At 40.3% G+C, this 26,131-nt stretch overlaps 1 protein-coding gene across 1 annotated transcript in view; it reads left to right on the top strand.

The window, feature by feature from the left end:
* Positions 1 to 11,067, top strand: part of LOC126413449 (mitochondrial proton/calcium exchanger protein) — a 113,140-nt gene extending 102,073 nt beyond the window's left edge. The window contains exons 11-12 of the mRNA XM_050083265.1: positions 8,158 to 8,308; positions 8,391 to 11,067. Of these exons, the coding sequence (XP_049939222.1) occupies positions 8,158 to 8,308; positions 8,391 to 8,654 (415 nt within the window). The 3' untranslated portion in view covers positions 8,655 to 11,067. The remainder of the gene's footprint in view (positions 1 to 8,157; positions 8,309 to 8,390) is intronic.
* The last annotated feature ends 15,064 nt before the right edge of the window (positions 11,068 to 26,131 follow it).

Genomic DNA, 26,131 nt, shown 5'->3' with positions numbered 1-26,131 from the left:
GTCCGGGTGGAACCGCATCGTACCTTAAATTCCTCGCGTGGAGTCGTTTATACACGCTCCCTCGATGGATTGTCTGACGAAGAAATTCAGCACTACCTGTCTGACCAGGGCGTAACGGCTGTTCATAGAGTTATGAAAAGGGTTGACACGAACATCATTCCAACCCGCACTGTCTTCTTGACATTTGACAAAGTTCAACTCCCATCACAAATCAAAGCAGGCTATGAGATAATTTCCGTTCGCCCTTACGTCCCAAACCCTACGCGTTGCTATCGATGTCAGCGGTTCAATCACACCAGCCAGTCCTGTTCCAATCCGGCCAAATGTGTTACGTGTGGCAAGGATGCCCATGAGGGTGCTTGTCCACCTCCGTCCCCTCGCTGCATCAACTGTATGGGTGACCACGCTGCTTCCTCTCAAGATTGCCCCGTTTTTAAGGACGAAAAGCTCATCCAGGAAATAAGAGTGAAGGAAAAGGTGTCGACCTTTGCTGCTCGAAAATTATTCGCCAGTCGACAGCCCACCGTGCCTCAGACAGGAAAATACAGCACTGTCCTTGCTTCTCTTCGGCCAACAAAGGAGGCGGCCACGCAGACTTGCGACCTCACCTTTAGTGCCACGGTCGTCAGATCGGCCAGCGCAAAGATCGCCCGTTCAACCTCGCCACTTTCGCCTGCCCACTCTATGGCTCACCCTTCGTCGGGTTCTGCTAAATCTCGAGCCCAAAAGTCAGACACCAAGTCTTCGAAAAAAGAGCATACTCGTGAAGAGTTTTTACGTACCACAACTTCACAACCATCGGTTCCTCCTTCATCTAAACACCATACTTCCAAGCAGGCTACAAAGAAACCCAGTTCCTCTCCTTCTCCGCCAAGGCGTGTCCCATCTACAGCACCACCTGGCGGAAATCGCCCTCGGCCGTCTTCTGTGTCGCCGAGGCGCACTGCTGGTGGCCGGTCAACCGGCCGATCGCTAGTGGCAGGAGCTGCTCCTGACCAACCTATGGATCAGGATCTTCTGCCTTCGGCTGAATGCCATTCCATGCTGTCGGTCGCAAGCTCTGAGCAGTCGTTGAGTTGACAGCGACCTTGGTCACAGTCCTCAATTTTCTGTTCACCCTATGTCCATTATCCACTGGAATATCCGCGGCATTCGAGCCAATCGGGATGAATTGTCGATCCTCTTACGATCCTACTCGCGCGGTCATCTTCTGTCTTCAGGAAACAAAGCTGCGTCCCCATGACCGCTTTGTTCTCCCTCATTTTCAGTCCGTCCGATATGACCTCCCATCTGTTGAAGGCACTCCAGCCCATGGAGGACTCATGATTCTTCTCCATGATACTCTCCATTATCACCCAATCCCCTTAAACAGTTCCTTCTTAGCTGTCGCCGTCCGTCTTTCCCTTTCTGGATACACGTTCTCTCTTTGTACTGTATACATTCCATCGTCCACACCAATGGCACGAGCTGATCTCCTTCATCTTCTTGGTCAGCTCCCACACCCCTATTTGCTGGTTGGGGACTTCAATGCCCACCACCCGCTTTGGGGATCTCCACATCCTTGTCCACGTGGCTCCCTATTGCTAGACGTCTTCCACCAAGCAGATCTAGTTTGCCTCAACACTGGGGTCCCCACATTTTTGTCTGCCTCCACGACAAATTTATCTCATTTGGATCTTGCCGTCGGTACTGTTCCGCTAGCTCGGCGCTTCGAATGGTTCGCCCTTGATGATACACACTCGAGTGACCACTTTCCATGTGTCCTTAGACTGCAGCCTCAACTGCCATATATGCGCCCGCGACGCTGGAAGTTTGCCCAAGCCGATTGGACACTTTTTTCGTCTCTAGCGACATTCGATGACCGTCACTTTCCCAGCGTCGACGATGAGGTCACACATATTACCGACGTTATTCTTACAGCTGCGGAACGTTCAATACCACGCACCTCCGAATTGCCCCGGCGCCCCCCAGTTCCTTGGTGGAACGAGGCATGCCGTGACGCAATACGTGAGCGGCGACGTGCTCTTCGCATTTTCCGTCACCATATCCCACTTTGGCCAACTGTATCCGCTATAAGCAGCTCCGTGCGCGATGCCGTCGCGTCATCCGCGATAGCAAGAAGGCTAGCTGGAAATTCTTTATTAGCTCATTTAACACCTTCACTCCCTCCTCGGAAGTTTGGAGTGGGCTTCGACGGTTCTCAGGCACGCCTAGTTTCTCCCCGGTCTCTGGGCTCACTGTCGTGCATGATACCTTAGTGGACCCCGTCGCAATTTCTAACTCATTGGGTCAGCACTTGGCTGAGATTTCGAGCTCTTCAAATTACCCGCCAGCATTTCTCCCGAAGAAACGTGCAGCGGAAGTGCGACATCTTGCTTTCTCCTCTCAAAATCACGAAAGCTACAATACTGTTTTCTCCATGCGGGAACTCCAACATGCCCTCTCTTCTTCTCGCTCCTCCGCCCCAGGACCGGATGGTATCCATGTCCAAATGTTGCTGCATTTATCCACCCATAGTCTGCGTTTCCTCCTTCGCCTTTATAATCGAATTTGGACCGACAGTACTTTTCCCAGACGATGGCGGGAAGCTATCGTCATTCCCGTTCCGAAACCTGGAAAGGACAAACATCTCCCCTCTAGCTATCGCCCCATTTCTCTCACGAGTAGTGTCTGTAAGGTTTTGGAGCGTATGGTGAATTACCGTTTAGCTTGGTGGCTGGAGTCCCGCAGTCTTTTAACACCTGCCCAATGCGGATTCCGAAAGCATCGTTCTGCAGTTGACCATCTTGTTGCTCTCTCCACTTATATCATGAACAATTTTCTCCGGAAACGCCAAACGGTAGCAATATTTTTTGATCTGTAGAGAGCATACGATACCTGTTGGAGGACAGGCATCCTCCGCACACTGTTCTCTTGGGGCTTTCAAGGCCGGCTGCCCCTTTTTCTTCGCGAATTTATGGCAGAGCGCACATTTAGGGTGCGGGTGAACACTACTCTCTCCCGTACTTTCTCCCAAGAAAACGGGGTACCCCAGGGCCCCGTGCTGAGTGTTGTACTTTTTGCCATCGCCATAAATCCAATTATGGATTGTCTCCTTCCTGATGTCTCGGGCTCCCTCTTTGTGGACGATTTTGCGATCTACTACAGCTCTCAACGGACAAGCCTTCTTGAACGACGTCTTCAAGGATGTCTCGATCGCCTCCACTCTTGGAGCATCGAAACCGGCTTCCGTTTTTCTCCCAGTAAGACCGTTTGTGTTAATTTTTGGCGACGAAAGGAGTTTCTTCCACCCTCCTTACATCTAGGACCTGTCAACCTTCCGTTTTCAGACGTCGCTAAATTCTTGGGTCTTATGCTTGACAGAAAACTGTGCTGGTCCTCCCACGTTTCCTATCTTTCGGCTCGCTGTCTGCGATCCCTCAACACCCTCAGTGTCTTGAATGGTACCTCCTGGGGAGCGGACCGAGTGGTCCTTCTCCGCCTTTATTGCGCCTTAGTGCGCTCGAAATTGGACTATGGAAGCATAGTCTACTCCTCTGCTTGGCCGTCTATTCTTCGGCGTCTCGACTCTCTCCACCATCGTGGATTACGTTTAGTGTCTGGAGCTTTTTACACCAACCCTGTGGAAAGCCTTTATGCTGAGACTGCTGAACCTCCGCTGTCCAATCGGCGAGCAGTCCTTCTGAGTCGTTATGCTAGCCATCTGTCTTTCATGCCTGCTAATCCAGCCCATGACATTTTTTTCGACGCCTCCTTTGATGTAGGGTATGCAGGCCGCCCCTCTTCCCTACTACCACCGGGAGTCCGCTTCCGTCAACTGCTCCATTCTCTTTCCTTCCGCTTTCCTAAAACCTTCTTGACAACTTGGGGTACAGCACCGCCTTGGCTCCGTCCCCGGATCTGCCTGCTCCGAGACCTTTGTCGATTTCCCAAGGATGGTACCCCATCACTTATTTATCGGCGGGTATTTGCTGCTCTATGTGCACAAATGACGGACGCCACATTTATTTACACCGACGGCTCGAAAACATCGTTAGGTGTAGGGAGTGCCTATATTGTTGGCGACACCCCAAATCACTTTCGGCTTCCCGACCAGTGTTCGGTTTATACTGCGGAGCTTTACGCTGTTCTCCAGGCTGTCCACTACATCCGCCGCCATCAGCGGATACAGTACGTTATCTGCTCAGATTCTCTCAGCTCTCTCCTCAGTCTCCAAGCTCTTTACCCTGTGCACCCTCTGGTCCACCGGATTCAGGACTGTCTGCGCTTGCTCCACCTGGGGGGCGTCTCGGTGGCGTTCCTCTGGCTCCTGGGACACGCTGGTATCTGTGGGAATGAGGCGGCCGATATAGCGACCAAGGCTGCAGTCTCTTCCTCGGCCAGCTACTCAGTCGATTCCCTTCACCGATCTACGGAGCGTTTTATGTCGCAGAGTTGTTCGTTTATGGCACGCGCATTGGTCGACACTTCCCCATAATCAATTGCGGGACGTCAAAGCTCTTCCTTGTGCTTGGACCTCTTCCTCCCAAACGCGTTGTCGGGAGGAGATAATTTTAACTAGACTTCAGATAGGGCACTGTCTTTTTAGCCATCGACATCTTTTAAGCGGCAATCCTCCCCCACTCTGTCCCCACTGCTCTCAGCTGTGGACGGTAAGACACCTTTTAATTGAGTGCGCCTATTTTAATCCGTTACGCTCTCGTCTACAGCTATCGCCTGATATATCGTCAATTTTAGCAGATGACATGCGCTCAGCCGATCGCGTTCTCGAATTTATTAGTGCCAGTGAAATGACGTCAGTCATTTGAAGCTTTTTTTGGGGACAACCAACCCCTTTCTGTAGTGGATTTTTAAGCCTTCCTTCTGCTTTTAGTTTCTCAAATTTTATGACTTTCGTTCCCATTGCTGCTGGTTTCCATTTCCGGTTTTTTATTGTTTCCTAAGTCACGGACCGGGCGCTAATGACCATAGCAGTTTTGCGCCCCAAAAAAAAAAACCGGAAGAATACACAAATCATGTCATGTTTATATTCGTATTATTCTTATGCCTAATAGTGATACAGTCAGAAATGAAGCACGGCAATTGACTAGATTTTTATATCTAAGATGACTAATTTCTGTGCAGAATATAATGTACTAAAGAGGCGTCTGCAAACATTTTCAAATGGAGAAAAATGTTCGCTAAACTCTCGTTCGGAACATCTTCCATCATATGCAGTCTATTATTTGGTTCTTGTTGATCATTATCAAAGAAAGCAGCAGTGTAAGTAACCGCGCACAAGAGCAAGCCAAGCCGCAAGCGACTACAGGCCGTAAACACTCATTACCAGAATGCGACAAACAATGCATGACACAGTACAGTAATGCATTTTCAGCTTAGAGTGATGTAAACACATAACGGCACTTATCAGATCAAAGAAAAATAAGCAATCAATTCAAACCAGACAAAGCACGTGAAGAAGGAAAGGTACCCGTATAAATACGGACGGAGCGCCTGACGCATAGCAATGGCTACCTGGTAAAGCTTAACTGCTAAGCTTACGACTTGAACCAAACTACTGTAGCTGTATCGTCATTCATTCGACCTCAATTGTGTCTCGTATCATAATGGACTAACTTAGTTTCGATTTGGAGGTGCGGCCTAAAACTTTTATCTCCCCTTGAATTTCGAGTCTCAAATTTCAGGTGCGGTTTAGAATCAGGAAAACTTTTTTCCTTGATTTCGAGTCTCATTTTTCAGGTGCGGCTTAGATTCGAGTGCGGCTTAGATTTGAGTAAATACGGTAGCCATTCTTAATGCGCTATTTTTTATTCTCAGTGCATGTAAGTTTCTGTTGTTTGGGTGTCAGTCACAGTTCTTTGAATACTTTGAATGGTAGTATTCAAAGAACTGTGACTGACACCCAAACAACAGGAACTTAAATGCACTGAGAATAAAAAATAGCGCATTAAGAATGGCTAGTTACTAGCTGAAATCCGGATTTGCATAATAAAATCTGAAAAGGACGACTGATTGCTGCACTCTGTAATTTATAACTGTTCTCTTGACATAAAGTATCTGCCTAAAATGTTAACATTATACCTGTTCAAAACTTAGGCTATTTATTGATTGTCTTGATTTTCATAATACAAGGAGAAATTGTCACCATCGTCCTAATAGCACAGCTATGAAATTTAAATCTTCATTTTCACAAATATTTGGCTGTTTCTTTCAAATATGTTGTGATTTCTGAGGTTGTGATTGTGGTAGCACCTGAGAACGTGGCTCTGTTTTGCTGAATGCATATTGGATTTCACTTATAGACGGACATGAGGATGTTACAATGTTTGTTGCTTCCAAAACATACCATCTGCCCACCACACTCTCCTTGGCTATCTAGAACCAGCAGCTGACACACCCCCTTTCATTACCATCATACACCACAGTGAGTGTTGAACAATATTGCTGCAGGAAACATTTTAAGTCAATCCCTGCCTTATGTCACTAGTCCTTATCTAGATTTTTACTGTCTGTTAGGTAAATGTATACTGTTGTTGCGTATTTGTCCAGTTTTAAAGTCATTTCAAGTGGAGTCAGGCAAACTGCAGTTTAAACATGATAGATGTCCATAAAAAGCAAAAGTATACAGTATTGATTCCTTTGGTTGACAACTCAACACACTCCTGCCCTCACTCTTCAGAGTTCTTGGCCAAGGTGGTAAAAGCCCTTCCATAGTGCTGTGCCTCAAGAACTGCTAAACACAGACTGCAGTGTCCATGTGGGATGCAGGTCATATGTAACAAAATCAACTAATACATAAATAAAAAATTGCAATCACAATTCAATCCAGTTCTCAAACTTTCATTCATCCCACAATGTAGTGACATCTGTCCATATTGTCTCCAAGACGGGTCTTGCCACTTTTATTTTATTCTTGTGATAACAATTACAGTCAGTTTAATATGTTTCATTTTTTAGACATTTAATCCTGGATTAGTTTTCTTATTTTGTCTGAATGTCACCATATTGCTTAAAGCTGATTAAAAGGTGTTAACATTTTTATGCGATATTCTAATATGTGAACAGCGACTGAATTTCTCGTTTGCAACACACTTGGTAAATAATTGCAATCTCTAATAACCAGACAGAATATTGAATTGTGTCCAGAATCAAATAATGTTTTTTTGAAAAACAAAATTTCTTTCTTTTCAATATTACCTTCACTTAAAAAGCACCATAAATGTTTGTATACGGTATACATACACATATGAGAACTTTTATTGCAAAACTTTTAAGATAAAACAAGTGTTTGTAAGATAATAGAATTTAATGCTATGTCCTCTTATGTTTCACAAAATTTAAGGAGAGCAGTAGATTGTTGTGGTGACTACTCCGTAGTTTCTCATTAGTGCATTAGTGCTGTGCGAGACAGGTGTCACGACTGTACAAGAAAGATCGATACTGTATCGAGTGCCTTGGCGTATTAAGAAATCGGGAGCCTGTTGGAGCATGAGTATCGTTTGCCCAACCTACCCTTCTCTGCATTATCTCAATAGCCAAAGCTTCACCTGTGAATGAATGGGAGATGACCACTATATCAGTCTCTCAAACAACATAAAAAATGTCAACCTTAGCAGCAATAGTTCATTCGGCGAGAATACGACAACCTTGTATTTTTCCAGTGACAAATTTTGGGGAAAACCTCATCTTATAATTGGGTAAAAAAAAACCTCTGTGTGTGTGTGTGTGTGTGTGTGTGTGTGTGTGTGTGTGTGTGTGTGTGTGTGTGTGTGTGTGTTCGTGTTCGGCTGGGGGGTGGGGGGGGGGGGGGTGGCAGTTGGTTTACGCTCGCTTTATCTATGATTGTTTATGGAGTGAACCTTTGTATTGCACATGTATACATTACTTTGTGTGAATCAGTTTGTAATTCTCTAACTGCTCTTGGGACCACAGCGGTTTCCAGTTCTTAATCTAAAAGTGCACTGGTTGAAAATAATAGAAACTAAGCAAGAAAATGGGGAGGGGGGCCTTAAGTAGTCCGCGAATGGCATAATCACAAAAGAATTTCTCTTAAAGAGGCACAATGTTTTTCTGTGAAATGTTGTCACAGTCTTATATTCATAAAAGCTTGCATTTTTTTAAACATTTGTGATATAATAAACTGTTCCTTTTCTCCAGGGAGCAGCTGGTAAGCATAGAAGAATTAATTAGTGCAATCAGGCAGATCCAGAAAGTTCCTGATGATTCATTTATTGAACAAATATCAGAAGTGTTAGCAAAAATTGATGCTGATCGTGATGGTTCACTTCGTGTAGATGATGTGCTTAAGGTTAGTATAAGTTTCTTTAAAATTTGTCCTTTTGTGTTGGTTCTTGATGCAAAATAATGTAAAGATTGACCTTCTTCTTCAGGTGATTGAGTTAGTTGCTGCAGAAAATGTTAAACTCAACAAAAAGCAGATTGATGAAATTGTAGAATTAATAAAGAAGGAAGAATTAATTGAATTGGAGGAGCAGATGGGGAAAGTGTTAGAGAAAGGTGCGACACGTCGCACGGCAACGCAGGCAGGTGAAACTTGTCCAGATAATGTGAATAAACAATCATGTGAAGTGCCTGCTGCTGCAGTCACAGCATCCAAAGCACCTGGCACAGATAAAAACTGTAAAAAGCTGTAGTATTTAAATTTAAATTCATTTTAATACTTGTAAGTATAATTTATTTTTTAATTTATACGATTCTTATTGTTGGAACAAGTGCAGTGTTCGGCTTTTCATATTATATTTTTTGTATAGATGTAAATAATTGTGTAAGATTTTTCTGTAACTCAGTGCAGTTCACTTTTAACTCTGTATGTCTCCATCAGATATTCATTACAAGAGTGTACCTGAGATAATAGTAAATATTAGAATGGGATCAAGTTCCATCAGCAAGTATTAATAGCTCCTTTGTGAGCACTATGTACCAAATGAACTTACATTAAATTTTTGTGGAAAGTATTTAATTTCAGTGCTATAATGTATTCAATAATGAGTGCTGGCTAAAGTTGTTTAGTTCTTCTTGTTTTAATTGAGTGAATACAGCTGCAGACTTTCACAAGTTGTAAACATTCCAGTCCATTAACCTGATAATTTTCGGTATCTTACTTTCATTCTAACAGAACTTTGCTGGTGTAAGGAGCAGGGAAAATTTAATAAAAAGGTCACATGTGATGTATACGTGGTATAACAGTTAATGTTTCTGCAATTTTTATTTACTTTGTAGATCAAAGGTGTGGTTTTTTCCCCTAAATATACTATTGACTCCCTGAACATAGGCAAAATAGCTTTGGTGGATACATCAGAGTATTTGTCTTGACAAATTTATGTATATGTAAATGTCATACTTGGAACAGGCTGAAAGAGGGCAGATATTTCTGTGTTACAACTCTAAAGATTTGTAACATTTTTTCATGCTAAAATGATTGCGTTATATCCTCCTCTAATTTTTGAACTGAAGTACTGAAAATCAAGGAAAGTATAATGAATTTATTTTGTTATGAAATACTAACTCCTTCCGAAACAAAAAATTGAATCAGAATCTTAAAACTTGAGACAATGGACCATTTTGAAAATACCACATGCGACATTGCAAAGGATGTATAACTCTTAAGTTTTGCATACCTTTGTACCTTATTTTGGTATCAGTAATGATCCAGTTGTGTGTTTAAGTAAATGGATTTTTTGTGATTTTTAGATTACATACAACTTACTAAGGAAATGCTAATATACATAAAAACAAACAAAATATTACAGTGCACTACAATATGATTAGTTGTAATGGGAAAGTAACACTCTTCATTTTCTCAGCATTGTGTTCAAGGATTCACAGAGAGATACCAAGGCTGACCAGTACCTACCTTCAGAAAGCACAACACTGCCAGTAGAAATACTTCACAGATTGTCACTTGTGTCCTAGAATCTAAGTGATATGTCCATCCTCCCTCCTGTTATAATATTAACATTTTTTTAAACTGAACTTTCTCTGTTGTACTAATGTAGGAATCACACATTCACATTACATACTGCTGCAGGCTTATCGATTTTATCACTCAAAAGGATTGTGGTTTTGTGGGTGCATGTGAGGTTTGTTTAATGTAATATTAAGTAGGGCAATTATGCTGTAGGAAAGGGGATGTCTGTTGGGTTACTGTTTTTACCAGATTTTACATTGTACTTATTTTGACATCTAAAGTTCCTGCTACAGTTTTCCAAGATAGTGGGAAACTTCTTTTTATGAGAAGAATATGCAACCAAAAACAGAAACAACGAAAAATCCCGTATGGAATGTAACAATATTATGAGAAGGAAAGTTGCTACTCACCATATAGCGGACTCTTTTTGTTGTGCCTATCTTTTGGTTGCATATTCTTCTCATAAAAAGAAGTTTCCCACTATCTTGGAAAACTGTAGCAGGAACTTTAGATGTCAAAGTAAGTACAATGTAAAATCTGGTAAAAACAGTAACCCGAGAGACACCCCCTTTCCTACAGCATAATTGCCCTACTTAATATTACATAAAACAAACCTCACATGCACCCACAAAACCACAATCCTTTTGAGTGATAAAATCGATAAGCCTGCAGCAGTATGTAATGTGAGTGTGTGATTCCTACATTAGTACAACTATATGGTTAGTAGCAACTTTCATTCTCACAACCAAAAACTGATATTTGCCAGGCAGTTGCAGAAGCAGATGTAAATAGAAGGTGATGTGATTACTAATTTTAGGAACCAGAGTTTGCTCAGTATGGATTATTACCAGTAAATTGGTTACTTTTACAATACATTTGTTGGGCTCAAGAGTTTTGAGTCAGAATACCTGCAGAAATTTATCCTAAATCTCCAAAATTTTTCAAGGAAGGAATGACAAAATAAGCAGTACTCAGAAATAACATCAGGTACAACAGAGAGAAGACTGAAGACCAAGACCAAAAAATAAGATTTTTTTTGCTTTATATGATTTCTCTAGAAAATTGAGTTGTCAAAGGACTGAGGAGGACCTCTAGTACTGACATCATAAATTCAGTATCCATTGTTCACTTACATCCCCCCCCCCTCTCTCTCTCTCTCTCTCTCTCTCTCTCTCTCTCTCTCTCTCTCTCTCTCTCTCTCTCTCTCTCTCTCTCTCTCCCCCTCCCCCTCCCCCTCCCCCCTCCCCCTCCCCCCCCCTCTCTCCCTCCCTCACTTCCCCCCCCCCCCCCCACACACACACACACACACACACACACTTACTTACTTACTCTTCTCACTCTTAAACTGTACTCCAGCTTTTGATCGACATGCAAGTAACACTAAGTAACAATAACTGTAACGTGTCAAATATGTTTGCTTACAAAGCAGTTCAAAATGTGGAGAGATATATTTACTTATTTTTTCATCAGTAATACTGAAAGTCTGCAGTTTCTTTGATTTATCTATGCTTCCAATTTTAAATTAAATTAGATGCATTTAATTTCTTCCTGCTTCTCTTTCCATCATAGTTTTAGCAGAAAATAAACATATATTAATGAAATGTTGCAAGAAGTGTGTGCAAAGAGATTAAAGAATGTTGAGACTTTAGGTAGAGAATAAGAAGCGAACTGAAAACGGATATCTGTGAATAATGTCAAAAATATACAATATTGTTATGAATTCAATGATTTGTTTATAAATGGTTTTCAGTTTAAATATAGAATGTATTTCTCAGTGTTTAATTAAGAAAAAACCATGTTGCAGCATAGACATGGAAAAAAGAAATACTAAGTAACAGATCAGTATAAATACATTCAGTCTGACATTCTTAACTATGCTCACACTGTTACAAATGCAGATTCCTGTTCCTTTCCTGTAAGTGACAATAGATAACATTAGTGTATGAATTATGGCGCATAAATATTATCACTTTCAGTAAGAATGTGAAATGAAAGAAACTAACAGCCATATTTAACTTTTATCCACAAAAAAGAAATAAATTTATTATCCAATGCCAGTGTAATATAGTTAATCAATATATTGTGTTTGGTACATACGAAACTAAATATTTGTGGTGTTCAGGGTGCCTTTCATTAAAATACTGTGTAGTACTGATAAAATAAAAATGTCATAGCCACTTTCCTTCATTATAGTCAGAAGATTTCTTAGTGTATGAGTGTGTATTACCAAGTAAGTTTCACACGAATCTTACATGGAAATCCAGAATTTTTTTACTTGTTGCCAATAATTATAGAGGTGGTATAATTTTTATCAAAATTTGAGACTAGTCAGTTTGTATGAAAATGTTTTACAACTGCAAAATGTAGTGCTAAGTTTTCAAAAAAAATCATACTTCTCTATCATAGTTAATTTATATTTGTTAATGAGTGTCTGCACATATGTAATTGTTTTTTATTCAATCGATTCATTTTGTTTATATACATCTGGTCATGTTAAGTGTACATGGAAGTTACTGCATCTTCACGGTAACCGTGAATTTCACAGACATTAAGGTTGGCTTTCAGTCACTGGCTATTAACATTAAATGTTGTTTCAAAAAAGGAAGACTGATAATTAATGAATGTGTGTGTGTGTGTGTGTGGGGGGCGGGGGGGGAGGGGGGGGGGGGCAAGCATCCTCTTCATTTAACAGCCACAAATTTTTCTTTGGTCTTGCCATATGATAAAACAGCAACAGGCCCTTACTGTTTTGAACCTGAGGTGGGACCAGTCGGCTTGTCTTATTTAACAGTAATCTTAAGTGTCTTGGTCAAACTGTCTAGATTGCAAAGGTGGTAAAAACACACACTTAATCATCAGGAGCTAGATGCCAATGGAACGGATAGCTTTTGAGACAAAACTGTTATTAGTGGACAGTCTATGGCTTTGTAATAGACTTATTCAGGCTCAGAGGAAGTCTATCTGAGTGAACTTCTGTAGCCTTTGTTTCAGTTAGGAGACCACTATTTCTATCACAAAGACTCCCAGCAGTTCAGGTGTGCTGTGGGGACATGCTAACACGTGACAAAACAGGAGAAATTGTGGATACAGTCCTCATGAACATACACTAACAATTAAGTTTATAGTAAAAGAAGAGAAATCCACTTTCAGGCTTCAGTAAAATCTCGGTTTACCAGCCATGTTGTTTCAATAAAACACTTGAGCTTTTGACAGCTGTCTCCGCCATTGTCATCAGGAGTTGAAATCACTGACTGCAGGGGCTGCCACAGTCTCTACATCTCTGGATAGCTATTGCAACCTACAGCTTTCTGAATCTGCTTACTGTATTCATCTGTTGGTCTCCCTTTATGATTCCCCCCCCCCCCCCCCCCCCCACACACACACACACACACACACACACACACACACACACACACACACTTACAAAATCATCCATCTGTTCTGCTTGTATACATATGGTGGCAGTGTATGGAACCTTGCAGGGCCAGACTGGCGCACGTACCGTAGGCAAGGTGGGTAGCTCCTAGCGGCTCCATTGTGCCACAGGACCGAGTAACGTCCCATGGCATGAATGGGTGGCACCACGTTTGAAATGGCCGTTCCTGCCCTTGACCCCCCCCCCCCCCCCCCCCATCCTCTGCAATATAATAAAAAAAATTTAAACGAAGGAATGAAAGAAATTGGTTGGTAATTGTCCTTTCGCTTGCAATGAAGAGAGAATATTAGTACAATTGCATTATTAGGAAATGTTATGCATGTACAAAATTGTTCATTGACTTTACCTTGCGTTATTTCTTTTTCTGTGTCCATCACTATATATATACCCAGAACCTCCCACAGAAAAACCCCAAAAGTGCCCCACTTGTGACAGGATACTTTCCGGGACTGGATCAGACTCTGAATGTGGCTCTCCAGCATGGATACGACTTCCTCAAATCCTGCCCTGAAATGAGATCCATCCTTCATGAAATCCTCCCCACTCCACCAAGAGTCTCTTTCTGCCGTCCATCTAATCTTCGTAACCTCTTTGTTCATCCCCATGAAATCCCCAAACCACCTTCCCTACCCTCTGGCACCTACCCCTGTAACTGCCCCCAGTGTAAAACCTGTCCCATGCACCCTACCACCACCACCTACTCCAGTCCTATAACCCGGAAGGTGTACACGATCAAAGGCAGAGCCATGTGTGAAAGCACCCACGTGATTTACCAACTGACCTGCCTACACTGTGAAGCCTTCTATGTGGGAATGACCAGCAACAAACTGTCCATTCGCATGAACGGACACAGGCAGACAGTGTTTGTTGGTAATGAGGATCACCCTGTGGCTAAACATGCCTTGGTGCACAGCCAGCACATCTTGGCACAGTGTTACACCGTCCGGGTTATCTGGATACTTCCCACTGACACCAAACCTATCAGAACTCCGGAGATGGGAACTTGCCCTTCAATATATCCTCTCTTCTCGTTACCCACCAGGCCTCAACCTCCGCTAATTTCAAATTGCCGCCTCTCGTATATCACCTGTGACTCAACAACATCTTTGCCTCTGTACTTCTGCCTCGACTGACATCTCTGCCCAAACTCTTTGCCTTTACATATGTCTGCCTGTGTGTGTGTGTGTGTGTGTGTGTGTGTGTGTGTGTGTGTGTGGGCGCGCACACATCCGCACATATACAGACACAGGCAGACATATGTAACGCACATATACAGACACAGGCAGACATATGTAATGCGTGTGTACCTGTCCCTTTTTCCCCCTAAGGTAAGTCTTTCTGCTCCCGGGATTGGAATGACTCCTTACCCTCTCCCTTAAAACCCAAATCCTGTCGTCTTTCCCTCTCCTTCCCTCTTTCCTAATGAAGCAACTGTGGGTTGCGAAAGCTTGAAATTTGTGTGTGTGTTTGTGTGTTTTTTATTGTATCTATCTATCAGCGGTAAGTCACAGCATCTTTTAATGAAAGTTTCTCTTACTGTTAATTTTACAAAAATATGACCGTAGACTTCTTTTCCTCCATTTAACTTGTAGTCGCAGGCAGACGACTCCAGGGAATACCAGGGACTCCCAATATAATGCAAAATATGAAGTAATTTTTCTTAACTTGGTTCTATTTCACTTTAATAAAAATGCTTTACCCTGTCATTAAGTCTTCTCTTATTCAGAAAATACATATGATACAAAAGAATCGTAGCCCGTCATACTCAAAGCAGTACAGCGTAACAAAACTTTTACATACGAGAGACTGAGACTGAAAAAAAAAATCATATACAAATAATTGAATGAAAGTCCCTTCATTTGTCTGCACCCGACTGCACATTCACAATTAACGTCTTTGCCAGTGCTTATTATCGATCTGTGCTTCAAATTTTTTTTATTTTTTTTTTTTTTTTAATAAACATTAACTTTACAGTATCCTAGGGGTCCTTCATCATGTGTGTACACAATTGCCCCCACACTGTATGTTGATGTAGTATGGAGACATACTGTATTTTTTTTACATTTGCCGATAGGGGTCGATATGCCCTTTATTTCGGCTTCTTTTTTTTATTTAATGGAATGGATATGTCAGCTTATCCTATTAAAATATTATGTACATAATATGTGAGTGCATTACATATTTGAATTTAGTGCGCTAGCAATAATGTCCAGTTTGCTCCATTCTTGCTGCCGGGTTTCGCGCTGGTGCACTGGCTGATTTGGCAGCGAGAACTAGTTGCCAATGGTCAACATGCTATATGCTACCGCTGCACGTGTGTGCACTCATTTTATTGGTGTTGATGTCACATTGAATGTCACACTTTCACCTGAGTGCCACTTATCGAAGAATTGCTGTGGCGTTTGTCTTCATTCTGGGTGCAGTGAGTGTGTGCTTATTGTTCAATAATCTGATGCTGTGACAGAAGTTCTCCATTTTTACAGCCTGGGCATCATTACTACCTGTTGTACTTGCATTTTCAGCGGAGAGAACCCTGACCAACAGCATCCATCAATGAAGTGAGTACCTGCTCAAACAACTATAGTTCACTTGTTCATGTGTCAAGCGTTGTGAGCCACAATATTCATAAGTTATTTCGTTGCACACGCATGTTCATGTCACCACACTTGACTGTACACTTTATGAAAGACACATATAGCTGTCCAAAAAAGGGAGAGACAGCAGGAGGAGAGAAAAAGAGAGATAGAAGAAAGGGAAAAAGAGGAGGAAAACAGAATATATGAACAACTTAAAAGTTTCAAAGTCATGAAAGCAGACATACCCAGCTTAAAACAAGCGTACCAAGAATTGCAAAATTTGTTAGCTAGTTTAACCACAGATGTACAAAATCTGCGGATAGAGCAAATTAGCATAAAGGAAGATATTCAAAACATAACCAAGAGGGTAGAAAACATAGAGATAGGAAATGAGGAAAAAATTACAGAATTGCCTCACGGAACATACTAAAAAAGTCATAGATAAAGTATAAAAATGGATAGATGACAAGGAGAAACATATAGACGAAAAAATACATATAGACAGAAGTGATGTGCAATTCGCGCAGTTCGCTCGACTGGTCTGATCAATTACACAGAACAGGAAAGAGTAAATAACATGAGAATGGAGGACAATTATACACCTGATTCTCATGTTTCACACGAAAATCCTCTGTTCACTGCCACCTATAATACAATTTATGGCGTACAGACAGGAACGTGTAGTCTGCACAGTGAAATATTGAATGGTGTGGGGCCTACTGAATCTTCAATAATGATGGAGGAGAGTTTAATCAAACACTGCCAGTTTCAAACCTTCTCCACCAATAAGAAAAATATCCACCCAGTTGTATTCATAAAAAGTTTTCAAAACATGCTGCCCAGAGCATGGACTGAGAAACAAAAGATACAGTTTATTGTTTCACACATAGTAGGAGATGTTGCTCTATGGGCAACAGATGCAGCTGAAACTTGCTACACCTGTGAACAGTTTGAAAAAGCATTTTTAAACAAATACTGGTCACCCTGTATTCAGAAAAGACTTAGCAAAGAGGTATACAGTCCAGAGGCGTAGTGTCCTAAACAAGAAAGTCTAAGAAAGTATTTCAAAAAATATATTTTATATTGGGACGAACCGATCTCAAATTGTTATGTGATCAGACTATTAAAATCCAGGCTTTCACACAATATTAGAGAGAAACTAATCCATGTACCAGACAATGATTTGGATAACTTTTTGCCTGTCTTGGATTTATTAGATCTAATCCAGGAAGACCTAAAGTTGCAAAGTAGCAATGTAAATGGTCGTGAGTAGAAAGAAAAGAACAATAATAGGCAAAATAGTTGGAGTAACTGTGGGAATTGTTTTAATGGGCGAAACCACAATGGTAAACCTATGAATGGAAATCAGTCATTTAACAGTCATCAGAACGATGACAAAGGTAATAACAATAGGCAGGCTTGGGGAAATAGTCCACCTCAATACAGACGAAAACGAAGATATGAGGAAAGATTTTGCCCAGGAGATGGCAGTCAACAGCAGATGCGAGATGCAGGACCACAAGGGAAGAATAAGGTTGCAATGCCATGGTATCCAAGACAGGATAATCAGAATAACACAGAGAGATACTCAAACAGTAGGAACGAACATGGTCAAGCAGGTACTTCAAACGACCCGGCTTGGCAGAACCAGAATCAAAGTGTGAGAATAGTTGATGTGACAAATAAGAATCATCCTACATAACCGATTCGACAAACTAAAGACAGCTGCAATTAGCTCTCAGTTGTTGGCCTTGGGATGGAGGGAGAGCTCACAGGAGAGTAAGGAGGAACAGGATACAGCCAATATGTTAAGATATAACAATGGTTTTGGAGTGAAGGAGGAACTTTTAACTGAGAATATGGGATGTAACCAAGCAGATAGTGAGTTGATATAGGCTGTGGTTCAGGTTAAAATTCTCAGCATACCTGTCAATATCATAATTGATGGAGCGACAGTCAAGGTAATGAGTTATGATTTCTATAGGAAATTGTGCCAGTTGCATAAAGTGCCAGTGTTGCCTGTTCAGTATTGCAAAGTATTGGGTGCTATTGGTGCCCAAGCACAGGTAGTTAGGAGCCTGGTACAGGTGGACGTATTTATGGGAAATGGGGCATTTAATTGCATGTTCCTAGTTGTAAAGAAATTGAGAGTCGCCTGTATTCTGGATTGGGAGCTTTTGAGGGAAAGGAATGCCTATACAGACCTCTCTCAAGGTATTTGCAGTTTAGAGAATGGGGAAGTTAGAGTGAAACTGGAATTGCTGCGCACTAAAGCTACACATGGAAAATATTGACACAAAGTTGAAGTCAAGTGTAACCTGTCAAACATACTGCACATGCGGCAGTGTTTTGTGGGGGCGAAATTATAACCATCACAGTTGAGAGAATGTTAGTACCACAGAGCCCTGTCAATCAGTAAGTGATAAAGTAAAGGAATCCACATATCTGACACCAGAGCAATAATTACAGTTATCCCAGCTGTTAACGGAACATACAGAGGTATTCTCTGAGAGACCAGGGGTCGTCAGAGGTTATACGTACAATATTGATGTGATACCACACAAAACATTTTGTAATGCTACTTACTCCATACCATGGTCAAAAAAGGAGGCAGTAAAACTAGAAATACGTAAGATGCTAGAATGGGGAATAATTGGGCTGTCAATGTCACCTGACTGCAGCCCGTTGCTAGCAGTTACAAAAGATAGTGGAAAAATACATCTGGTGTTAGATGCTTGTGACATTAATAAAATTATTTTCGCAGTAAGGACTAGACCAGAGAACTTGGAGGAACAGTTGCAAAAGTTCTTTAGAGTAAAGTATCTTTCCTCCATTGATTTGTGATTTTCATATTGGCAAATCCCTTTGACAGAACAGTCGAGAAAATATATAGCTTCTATTTTCGCTGATCGGAGTTACCAGTTTAAAGTACTCCCATTTGGTTTAAATATGAGTGCTGGAGTATTCATAGCAGCTCTTGATTCGGTATTAAGCCCAGAGTTACTTGATAAAGTCGTCGTATTTGTAGAAGACATCTTAATTTATAAAACAGTTAGAATCTCTGTTAACTCATATCTTTGCAAGAACAAAAGATATTATAATTGTAGGTGATTTTAATGTTGACTTTCTTACAGATAACATGGGAAGAAATGATTTATCACATTTAATGAACTCTTTTAACGTAACAGCACTGGTGCATTTTCCCACTAGAGTCACAGCTAATTCTACAAGTCGAATTGACATCTTCTTAGACAGCAGTAGAATTCTAAAATAACTGTAAAACGTATATTGAATGCGCTCTCAGACCATGATGGTCAACTACTTTCAATTGATAATGTTAGCCCTCTTTGTAAGAACAATTTGTGCAGTAAAACTTTCAGAGTAATTAACACACAGTCTATCAATAGCTTCTGTAATTCCCTACAAGAAGTAGACTGGTACCAGATTGAGGTCTTTGACAATGTTCATGACAAGTACAATGCCTTGCTAAATGAATTTATCTGCCTATTCGAAGCAGCCTTTACTAAAAGGGCTGTCAAATCCAAACGCGAGACCTACTCTAGTAAAAACTGGCTAACTTTGGACATTAAAACATCTTGCAGAAGGAAAAGGAATCTGTATGCCTCACTCAAATCCAGTTATAGTGTAGAAAAGGAAAAACATTACAAACTATGCTGCTCTATCCTTAAAGAAGTTCTAAGAAGGGCAAAGAGTATTTCTATAAAATCAGAAATTGATGTCTCTAATAACAAAATTAAAACCATATGGGGAATAATAAAAAGGGAAACAGGTAAAATCCCTGCTGCAGAAAACGCAATAGAAATTAAAACAAATGATACCATTCATGACAATGTTGAAATAACCACCGACATTTTTAACAACCACTTTCTTGCATCAGCAGTACAAACTGGAAAAACATGTTCTGTTAATGAAACCATGCTATCCCTTCAAAAAGCTATTAATAAAAAAACCAAGCAGATTAGTGTCTCCTTTCACAGTACATGAAATTGAGAATATAATTAGAGAGATGAAGAGCAATAATTCTGTTGGCATAGATGGTATCTCTTCAAGATTACTGAAGGAGTGCTATAAGCCGATAAGCAAAATACTGTGCCACATATTCAATGAATCCAACCAGCACAGGATTGTTCCTGAGAGACTAAAGTATGCTATTGTCAAACCTCTCTTTAAAAAAGGCGGTAAAGCCGCTGTTACCAACTATAGGCTTATCTTCCTTTTAACAACCTTTTCTAAAATTCTTGAGAAATTGGTTCAGAAAAGACTTGCTGAACACCTCATGTATTATAAGGTATTAAACAGTAGCCAGTTCGGATTTCAACAGGGTGTATCAACAGAACAAGCTATTTTTTCCTACACCCATCAAATCTTAGTCTTTCAATTATAAATTATCTCCTGTTGGTATTTTCTGTGACCTTTCTAAAGCCTTTGATAGTGTTAATTATGAAATCCTCCTAGCAAAGACTGAATATTATGGTATAAGTCGCTCAGTTGGCTCATTGATTAAATCCTACCTGGCTGGAAGAAAGCAGAAGGTCATGTTGAATGACTCTGAGGGGTACTCTGTGTCATCTAGCTGGGGCTGTATTGGCTGTGGTGTTGACCCCCTTCTCTTCCTCATCTTTATCAATGACCTTCCCTTGCATACTAGCTTTAAAACTCACTTTACTCTTTTTGCTGATGACACCTCTATCCTCATCAACAAAATTCCTAACCTCAATCTTGAGAAATCGCCCAATATTTTCTTTAGTGAAGTGTGTAAATCGTTTGTAAATAATGGGTTATCACTAAATGTTAATAAGACCCAGTTTGTGCATTTCCAAGTAATGAAAAAAGTTGAGGATCAATTAAATATTACATTGAACAGTAGTGAGTTACTACAAGTTGAGTCAACCACGTTTCTGGGTGTAAACTTTGACAACAGTCTAAAATGGTCTGAACACATTTTGCACCTCCACAAGAAACTCAGCTCAGCAACATTCGCTGTTCGTATTATTTCCACTGTATGTGACCGAGACACCACAAAAACTGCTTATTTTAGTAATTTCCATGCATTATTGCTGTGTGGCATAGTTTTCTGGGGTAATCAGCCACTGTCCAAAAAAATATTCATTGCCCAAAAGAGAGGTATTAGGATAATGAGCGGAGTCCAGCCTAGACATTCTTGTAGGAACCTTCTTAGAAAATTAGGGATACTGACAACTGCATGCCAATATATCTACTCCATGTTATGTTTCATTGGTAAAAATGGACAATCAGACAAAACCAATGATTCATACCATACCCACAATACCAGGAGGAAGATGAACCTCCATTATGAATCAAAAAACCTTACTACTGTACAAAAAGGAGTCCATTGCATGAGCTGCAAGGTGTTCAATGCTCTCCCGCCATCACTGAAATTACTTATCCAAGAGCTTCCCAAATTTAAACAACAGTTCAAACAGTATTTATTAGATAATTCCTTCTATTCAGTAGCAGAATATTCCAGTAGAGTTAACTGTAATTGATTTTTTCATTTACTAATTTGATGTGCTATTGTGCATTAAGATACTCACAATCACTGTTAACATTACTGTGTCTTTCATTTTGCTATTAAGATCTAGCATATTTTTAATGTAATTTTTTCTATACCTATTAATGTGTATTTTGTCTTATACCAGATATCCTCTTGCAAGAGGTACTTTTATTTATTCCTTTTGTATTATTTGTAATAATTCTGACATGTCCTACATCCATGTGAATGCCTTGCAGTATTGGATTTATGGGATATAAATAAATAATTGCAACTCCCACGTGGGAGGAGCACATGGAAATAATAAATAAAATATTGAGCAACTTCGAACAGGCTGGAGTCACTGCGAACTTAAGCAAATCAAAATTCGGATGAGAAAAGATTAAATTCTTGGAACGAAGAGGCAATTGAATGCGTTCTTGGGCTTAGTCCCTTTCTTTCAGCGTGTTATTGCCGATCACTATTAAATCAGCTCAAGAAGAATATAGTTTGGCAGTGGAATTCCGCCTGCGAGAGTGAGTTCAATTGAATCAAGCAATCGTTAATCAACGCAGGTATTCTGTATCACCCCAACATGGAGAACGACTTTTGCATTGCTGCTGATGCATCTTTAAATACAAGACCAGGAGCTCGTCTGTTGCAAATGGATGAAACAGACTTCAAACAACAAATTAAAGTAATTAGTTTTGCGAGTCGTGTCCTAACAGAATGTAAACGATCACACTCAGGAACAGAAATTGAAGCATTGGCTGTAGTTTGGGCTTTCAAGAAATTTCATTTTTATGTTTATGGTAAAAAGATAAAAGTGTACTGTGACCACTAATCATTAAGTTTCTTATTAACATGTAAACTGTTACATGCATGCTTAAAAAGATGGGCTATAGCGTTGCAAGAGTATCGCTTCCAGATCCATATACATTGATGAGAAGGATTACGTCATTACTGATGCCTTGTCCAGGTTGCCACAGGGCATGTCCAAAATGCAGAACTTACCGAACAGGCATCAGAGTACAAAGTACTGTTAGTTAAAGATCAAACATATAAACGTAATTTTCTTGACAAGTGTACACTTTTGTCTGAATTGCAAACTACTGACTCTAAGTGGAAAAACATTGTGCAAATAATAACTGAAAATCCTAATTTGGAATTAGCCAAGCAATTCAAAATAAAAGATGGCATTTTGTACCATAAACCTAAGAAAGAGGAAGAACAGTGTGTGTGTGTGTGTGTGTGTTCCGAAAAGTTGTTTACAGTACTTTATCTGGTATACTCATAAAACTTGAAGGTATTTTGGCATAAACTAGACTATTGCTAAAATCGAACAGTTTCGTTATTACCCTAATTTGGGCAGGTACGTCCCTCGAATTTCAGAATATGTCTCATATGTCAGAAAACAAAACCGAGCAACCATTCAGCAAAAAACGAATTACATACAACTGTACCGACACACCCATTGCAACTAGTTTCTTTGGATTTAACTGGACCACTCCCCATAGCTCGAGGAGTGTGCAAGTATATATTGGCAGTTTATGATGTGTTTTCTAAGTATCTAAAGATGTATCTGCTCAAATGTTCCAAAACTACATCCATTGTTAACAGGGTAGACAAAAGATTATATACCTATAATAGGTGAACTGTCCGCCCCCGGTAGCTGAGTGGTCAGCGCGACAGACTGTCAATCCTAAGGGCCCGGGTTTGATTCCTGGCTGGGTCAGAGATTTTCTACATTCAGGGACTGGGTGTTGTGTTGTCCTAATCATCATCATCATTTCATCCTCATCGACGCGCAAGTCGCCGAAGTGGCGTCAAATTGAAAGACTTGCACCAGGTGAGTGGTCTACTCAATGGGAGGCCCTCATCACATGACTTTTTTTTTTTGTAGGTGAACTAGAAGCTATCATTTCAGATAATGCTTAATATTTTATGGTTTACAAGTGGAAAAATTTTCTGAGAAACCATAGTGTAAAACAGATACTGATATCTACATTCCATTTGGAAGCCAGTCCGGTAGAACACATATTCAAAGAGTTTAACAGATTCATGCGGACATATGCACCGAATAAGCATTCAAAGTGGATTGAATATGTAAACCTCTTTGAAAACAAATTTAACCATTTACGACATTCTGCCACCCAATACACTCCAGCAGAATTGATGCCCGAGGATGAAAGCGAGGAGTGGGTAACTTCATTGCCGAAGTTAAGCTGTCGGCAGCCGACAAGAGCAGAGAAGATCAACCAAGCTTTCACTTATATTAAAAAATATGCAGAAATTAGGAAATGGAGGTATGACAAACAGTTAAGGGAAGTACAAGAGTTTGAAGTAGGTGAGATGGTATTGCTAAAGGACAACTCAAGGGCCTCTCGTCTCTCTGATAGATAAAAGAAATAAGAAATGGCAGTTGTTGTATAGTGGACCATATGTCATTGAAAAGATACTGTACAGATGTAGTTATTTTCTCATTAATCCTGAGATCAAGAAACCAATGGGTTTATACCGATATAAGAACTTGAAAATTTTTATAAATAATGTGTATGTATGAAATAGATGTAAGTTTAGGTTTAATAATTTTTCATTTCATTAATGAATACTCACTTTATTTGTAGTCAAAATGAAAGTTTTTTTTAGAATTTATTAAAAATATGTAATGAGAAATGCAATGGTATAGCTAGCCTTTTTAAAGAGTCTAAAGAATTTATTAATGTGTCATGAGCACAGTGCACCTAACAGTAAAAGCCATGAACCAACTAAATGAAAAATAAAAAGAATTGAAAAGATCCATAGATAGGAACTAGGTAGTTTTCTCTACCAAATTTATAAAGATAAGGTGTCACTAAGATCCGTTCACATTTTGAGTGAACCAAACTGTCATGTACAGTGATTCTGAAAAATATCACGAAAACAGAGACATATTCAGGAGTCCTGCATTCCGTTAATATATGTATCTATTTGTATGTATCCTAATACGTAACGATCTGAGTTATTGTGAAAACCAGAGCAGTGTCAAAAAGTCCAAGAAATGTCTAATTGGTCAAGCAAATGTAACAGGAAGGTTCTAATGCTACCATTATCTAATGTATTCCAGAGTTAAAATAGTTCCCCCCATTCAGATCTCCGGGCGGGGACTACTCAGGTGGACGTCATTATGAGGAGAAAGACAACTGGCGTACTGCGGATTGGAGCAAGGAATGTCAGATCCCTTAAACAGACAGTTAGGTTAGAAAATTTAAAAAGGGAAATGGATAGGTTAAAGTTAGATTCAGTGAAGTTTGGTGGCAGGAGGAACAAGACTTCTGATCAGGTGAATACAGGGTTATAAATACTAAAGCAATTAGGGGTAATGCAGGAGTAGGTTTAATACTGAATAAAAAAATAGGAGTGCGGTTAAGGTACTACAAACAGCATAGTGAACGCAGTATTGTGGCCAAGATAGACACGAAGCCCACGCCTACCACAGTAGTACAAGTTTATATGCCAACTACCTCCACAGATAACGAAGAGATTGATGGAATGTATGACGATATAAAAGAAATTATTCAGATAGTGAAGGGAGACGAAAACTTAATAGTTATGGGCGACTGGAATTCGATAGTAGGAAAAGGAAGAGATGGAAACATAGTAGGTGAATATGGAATGGGGGTAAGAAATGAAAGAGGAAGTCGCCTGGTAGAATTTTGCACAGAGCATAACTTAATCATAGCTAACACTTGGTTCAAGGATCATGAAAGAAGGATGTATACATGGAAGAGGCCTGGATATACTGGAAGGTTTCAGATAGATTATATAATGATAAGACAGAGATTTAGGAACCAGGTTTTAAATTGTAAGACACGTCCAGAGGCAGGTGTGTACTCTGAACACAATCTATTGGTTATGAACTGTAGATTAAAACTGAAGAAACTATAAAAACGTGGGAATTTAAGGAGATGGGACCTAGATAAACTGGCAGAACCAGAGGTTGTAGAGAGCTTCAGGGAGAGCATTAGGGAAAGATTGACAGGAATGGGAGAGAGAAATACAGTAGAAGAAGAATGGGTAGCTTTGAGGGATGAAATAGTGAATGCAGCAGAGGATCAAGTAGGTAAAAAGATGAGGGGTAGCAGAAATCCTTGGGTAACAGAATATATATTGAATTTAATTGATGAAAGGAGAAAATATAAAAATGCAGTAAATGAAACAGGCAAAAAGGAATACAAATGTCTCAAAAATGAGATGGGCAGGAAGTGCAAAATGACTAAGCAGGGATAGCTAAGAAGACAAATGTAATGATGTAGAGGAATACATCACTAGGGGTTAGATAGATACTGCCTACAGGAAAATTAAAGAGACCTTTCAAGAAAAGAGAACCACTTGCACGAATATCAAGAGCTCAGATGGAAACCCAGTTCTAAGCAAAGAAGGGAAAGCAGGAAGGTGGAAGGGGCATATAGAGGGTCTGTACAAGGGCGAGGTACTTGAGGAGAATATTGGAAATGGAAGAGGATGTAGATGAAGATGACATGGGAGATATGATACTAAATGAAGAGTTTGACAGATCACTGAAAGACCTATGTCGAAACAAGGCCCTGGGAGTAGACAATATTCAATTAGAACTACCGACAGCCTTGGGAGAGCCAGCCCTGACAAAACTCTGCCATCTGGTGAGCAAGATGTATGAG

The sequence above is a fragment of the Schistocerca serialis genome, chromosome 1, assembly GCF_023864345.2.
Source record: "Schistocerca serialis cubense isolate TAMUIC-IGC-003099 chromosome 1, iqSchSeri2.2, whole genome shotgun sequence".
Taxonomy (NCBI): Eukaryota; Metazoa; Arthropoda; class Insecta; order Orthoptera; family Acrididae; genus Schistocerca; species Schistocerca serialis.
Note: the sequence above shows the minus strand (reverse complement) of the source record. Positions and strands in the feature narration are given on the sequence as shown.